We start from the raw sequence: 5,395 nt of genomic DNA on the forward strand, positions 1-5,395 counted from the left end.
GATTAGGAAGTTGGGGTGAATAAGTTGGTAATAAAAAAGTAGTTAAAACACTGGAAATTTTTGAATCCGTTCATGCTAAGTGCAACCAAATGTTTCAGTTTTAATTTGATTGTTTTGTTTGGCAAAATAAGCAAAACAAGAAAATACGGGTATTTAAAAAAAAAAATAACTCTTAAAGTATACGTACCTATGTCTATTCTTTTCGAGATATTTTATAAACGATTTAGGGCTTTAGTTTCGTGCTTGCCCTGTGAAATTTTAAATCTGTTATGTACGGTTGGTGACGATTTTTCTGTATGAATCGTATGCATGTAAGTCTTTATTAATTTAGTAAAAAAGTAAAATTACAAATGCATCGCCGCTAGTACTCAATTATCTGTTTGTTATCTGTTCTGCCAACATTTATGATTTTCCAGCCACAACAAAAACGTTTATTTATGCACATATGTATACATATATGTATGTATGTACTCTCATATATGTATGCGCTTACTTTTGTTCGAAAACTTTTCATCCGCTTAAACATACTTAAAAAGGCATAAATTAGTATTAAATTACATGCCACAGCTAAAGCTACATCAACAACAATAACAACAACAACAACAATTAAGTACAATACAGCAACACCAGTGGCAGACGTCATTAAAAGTCGAGTGAGAAAATGTTGACAAAAGCAAAAGCCGCAAGTGGTGAATGAAGCAAACACAACAACTACATTAGCAGGAGTTAAATATGTACATACATATGTATGTACGTGCATACCCCCATCCTCCATGCTACGACACTAAGCCACCGTTGGCGCTTTTCGCGTGGAATCCCACCTGAGCATAGCATAGCGTTGAGTTGAAAAGTCAAAGTAAAAATGACAGCGTAAAAAACATTAACAAAAACAACATGCCGGCATAACCACAGTGTAGTGACAATAATAACAACAAGAACAACAAAAAACAAATGAGCGAGAAATACCTACCAACAATCCATTGTGACTTTTGTCATATTTATTTCGTTAAGCTGGAAGTGTGAAACTTTTCGATTATTGTCGTCAAATGGTATTGATCTTCACGCGAGTCAGCGGGACAGCAAAGCGAAAGAAGAGCGAGAGGAGAAAAAAATGTTAACAAAAAGAAAATCAGCAGCAGTAGGTGGTACTATGTACTGCACCCGACTGGTAGCATCGTCGCCTGGTCAGTTGTATAGTTGGCCAGCTGGAGTTGGCGTGGCGGCCTCCGTCACGCTAATCCGCAATAAGCGCGGTGGGTGAAAATTCAATTGTCAAAGCGCTAGTGGACAAATACCGCCCGCAATGCAGTGATAATTTCTTTGTAGTACACAATACAACTAAAAAAAGCAAACCACCAGTATTACAAAGTTATCAATAAAATCAAGCAGTNCTTGGACAGTTGGAGTTGGTGGGGCGACCTCCGTCACACTAATCCGCAATAAGCGCGGTGGGTGAAAATTCAATTGTCAAAGCGCTAGTGGACAAATACCGCCCGCAATGCGGTGATAATTTCTTTGTAGTACACAATACAACAAAAAAAAAGCAAACCACCAGTATTACAAAGTTATCAATAAAATCAAGCAGTCGAGCAGTGAAAGCTTTCAATGCGCTTTGTTCATCAACAGCCAAGTGGATCAAATTCATTTAAGGTCAAGGCTAAAATTTGGTTTGCAGGTGCGAGACTTTGGTTTTTTTATTCGTGTACCGAAGAGAATGGTATATCATATGTGGTCAGTTTTACAGAAAGGAGGGTATACGTTTTTCCTTTATATATGAATATTTTAATTTTTATGTAATGCTCAGGAGCTTTTTTTTTACTTTAAAAAGCCTTGCTTATAATTATTTAAATAGCGAACAACCCTTAGAAAACAACCTTTTATTAAATAGACCTACCATTCTGCACGGTACCGANACTTTAAAAAGCCTTGCTTATAATTATTTAAAAAGCGAATTATTACAACCCTTAGAAAACAACCTTTTATTAAATAGACCTACCATTCTGCACGGTACCGATGATTCTGTAACCGGAAAACTGTATTACGAAAAAATGTAGCCACTTCTTGTAACCGCGATTCTAGGTACGTTGGTGTCACATATTCGGCAATTCAGCTATGCAGTAAGCATTCCATAACTGTGTTATTTTTTCAAAAAAATAAAACTTATTGTTGCTTGTCCACAATAGTTTTTCATATAAAAACGGACAAGAGCTCAATAAAAGTTGTTGAATATAATTGTGCCCCTACAAGATGTGGTTTTGCCTACCGATAGTCGAATATACACAAAAACTTTTATAGTGCAAATATCAAATAATAAACATGAAATATTAAGAAACATCTCTATTTTTTTCAAAGGATAGAAGGACAGTGTCCAAAGAGTATAAATCCTTAGCGATATCGGTAACTAACGCGGCAAGCGCTTTTTCTACGCATTTTTGCCCCTACGAATTTCTGGTTACACAGTTGAATGTGAAATTTTCTACATTCGCCGAGGAAATAAATGAAAAGTAGTATCAAAAAGTTTGATTCGACATGCATACATATAGTTCTTATCATAACTTTACGACACTCACATATTGGCAAGATTTCACCATTTATTTTAAAATTTTTTAATTTTAATTATTGTTTTTAAAGGTATAGTATATTTTTATCAGAAACCATATAAATCCAAGTTTCAATCTGTGTGCAAATTAAAAAAGAAATCAACAAACTTTGTAAAAATTTCGAGCTTTTTAATTAGATTTTTTAGAAATACTTTGAGTATGCAGTTTTATAGACCAATTTCAAGTACCATTGATTTTTGGGAATTTTTTTCATCGAAGGTGTTGCTCATTTTCTCCATTAAAAAAAAAATCGTCGAAAATGTTTTGTATGGAATAAAATAGCTAACATGGTCATAAAAAAAAAAATAAATGCCAAAAATCAGTTACTTTTACTGCAAGTTTAATAAAATTTAATGGGCTAAAAAACTGTTTACTCAAAATATTTATTAAAAATGAGAACAAAAAGTTCGAAATTTTTACGAAAGTNATAGCTAACATGGTCATCAAAAAAAAAATAAATGCCAAAAATCAGTTGCTTTTACTGCAAGTTTAATAAAATTTAATTTAATTTAATTTTATTTTATTTTACTCAAAATATTTATTAAAAATGAGAACAAAAAGTTCGAAATTTTTACGAAAGTTTGTTGATTTTTTAAAACGTTGCACAGAGATTCAAGCTTAGATTATCTTATTAAAATATATAAGACAAATGGTCAAGCCTTGTCAAAATGTAAATGCGGCAAAGTTATGACAAGGTCTATAAATCAGCGATGAGCAGAGAGAGCTTTTACTCTGCACNATTATTAAAATATATAAGACAAATGGTCAAGCCTTGTCAAAATGTAAATGCGGCAAAGTTTTGACAAGGTCTATAAATCAGCGATGAGCAGAGAGAGCTTTTACTCTGCACGCGCCTATACAAAATGTAAAGGAAACTAAAAAGAGCTTTGCCCGCGGGCAAGACAGTGCCCATCAGTGCTATAAATTCATAGTATTTGCATACCCATTGTTGTAATTTTTAATTTACGAGATTTAAATGCTTTCCTTATTTTATTTTGTGCAAGCCTAAAAAAGGGAGGGGGTGGCGAAATATTCAACTGTATACTCGTGGCTTTGCCTTGCGTCTGAAGAACTTTTACGATGGAGGTTCCTTCAACAATGAACTTTGGTGCGAATACATGGCAACAAGAAAAGATCTGGAGCGACCGGTTTTGATTACTGTTCCAAACTGTATTTTTACTCATACTAGAGTTTATGTGAATAATACACTAAAAATGGGCTGGTTGGAACCTCCCAATAGGTTTCTCTTTCAGACGCTATATGGAATCCAATTTCATGTTTTTGGGTTATAAAGAGTAGTTCAATCTAAGAAGCTATATTAAAAGCTAATTTCATTAAATTTTTTTAATCAATAACTCATTTCTCCATGTCGGCAACTCTGAGCAGTTGTCTATAAAATTTCGCACCTGAAATATTTAAGAGTTCAACAGCCAACGATATTGTATTTAACCCAAAAACGATTCCTCGTATTTGAATCTAGTTCAAAGTATTTTTTTTCCTTCTTCCAAATATGTATTCATATATGTATGTCTGTGTGTAATAAATCCACCTACACATACGCTAACACATGGAATTTACAAACCCAACTATTATAAATCTCAAATTTTATTAACTTATAAATTATGGCTAATAAGTACCCTTAAATGCGAACAGCCGCTAGAGGGAAAAACACGATGCCGACTTGCTTAGTCCGTAATGCACGCTCATCTCAAATGCTAACCAAATAATTCTATGCCTTTTAATAATCCATAAAATAACACGTTTTCAAATTGTTCACATCAAATCAGTCTTTTTTCACTTTTCTATTCATTGTGAGCGCCTTTGGTGACTGCCCATTTAACACAAATAAAAATTGCTCCTTCACCTTTTTATAGACTGAAATGTTTTGGAATTACATACATGTGTTTGCTCGCTGACCTTTTTACACTTGTCGTCATTCAAATGCAGTTAAATAGTGCATTGGTTATGCCTGAAATTTCTAATTTTTTATAATGCATTTAGTATCCCTTGAAAATTTTTAGGAATTCACATCCAAAGCCTCAATACTCGTAGATATTTTAGGCATTGCGTTACGAGTAAGGGACATGAAATCATATTATTTTATTTATATAGGATATTTATATTTGTGCGTGTGTGTCTTTAAGCGCTTGCCTAAGCGGCAAATTGTGCGCGGTAAACAGGTGAGTCCTTTTTTTTTTTTGTAAGCCTGCATAATTTATTAGCCTCATTGAATGGTTTGCCCTTCGTTTCGATAGTTAGAGTTGCCTTAATTGGGCGTTCGTGTTCATGCGCACAGGGAGTTGTACAAATACATATACGCTTAGATAATTTTAGACATCATAGAAATTTTCATAATATTGTTTTCCTCCAAATTGTATTGTATTCTTCAAGACTGTCTATCGCTTTTACGGTTTTTGATACGAGTATTTAGGGCAGCTCCACTTTCCTTGCCTTCATTGGTTATGTTGGAATAAAACACTCCTCAATCGCTTTTGTCACTGCATTCATAACTTTTTTGATATTTTCTCGATTTATTGTTGTTGTTAATCCTGGCTCAGTCCAATGTGGGCATTGTCTTTGCTTTTGGATACCCATTTTTTATTGCTGCTACGTATGCACTTTCATAGCTTTGTAATATTATTTTAAATTTTTTTATTCACTTTCTCATGGGTGTAGCCTGCTGTAAGTATGGATAAGCAATAATCGACACCTAAAAAAAATAAAATTTATATGAGCACAAAATAAAATAAAAGACAGAATAAATAACTATAATACGTTCTAATAAGTACCAAGAA

General features: G+C 33.5%; 1 protein-coding gene across 1 annotated transcript in view; it reads left to right on the forward strand.

The window, feature by feature from the left end:
- The first annotated feature begins 1,111 nt into the window (after positions 1-1,111).
- The window catches only part of LOC108375618 (pair-rule protein odd-paired-like), a 9,790-nt gene continuing 5,506 nt past the window's right edge, over positions 1,112-5,395 (forward strand). Inside the window, exon 1 of the mRNA XM_017631763.1 lies at positions 1,112-1,253. Within this exon, the coding sequence (XP_017487252.1) occupies positions 1,112-1,253 (142 nt within the window). The remainder of the gene's footprint in view (positions 1,254-5,395) is intronic.

The sequence above is a fragment of the Rhagoletis zephyria genome, unplaced genomic scaffold, assembly GCF_001687245.7.
Source record: "Rhagoletis zephyria isolate East Lansing unplaced genomic scaffold, Rhagoletis_zephyria_1.1 Rzeph_scaffold_09217, whole genome shotgun sequence".
NCBI classification, from domain to species: domain Eukaryota; kingdom Metazoa; phylum Arthropoda; class Insecta; order Diptera; family Tephritidae; genus Rhagoletis; species Rhagoletis zephyria.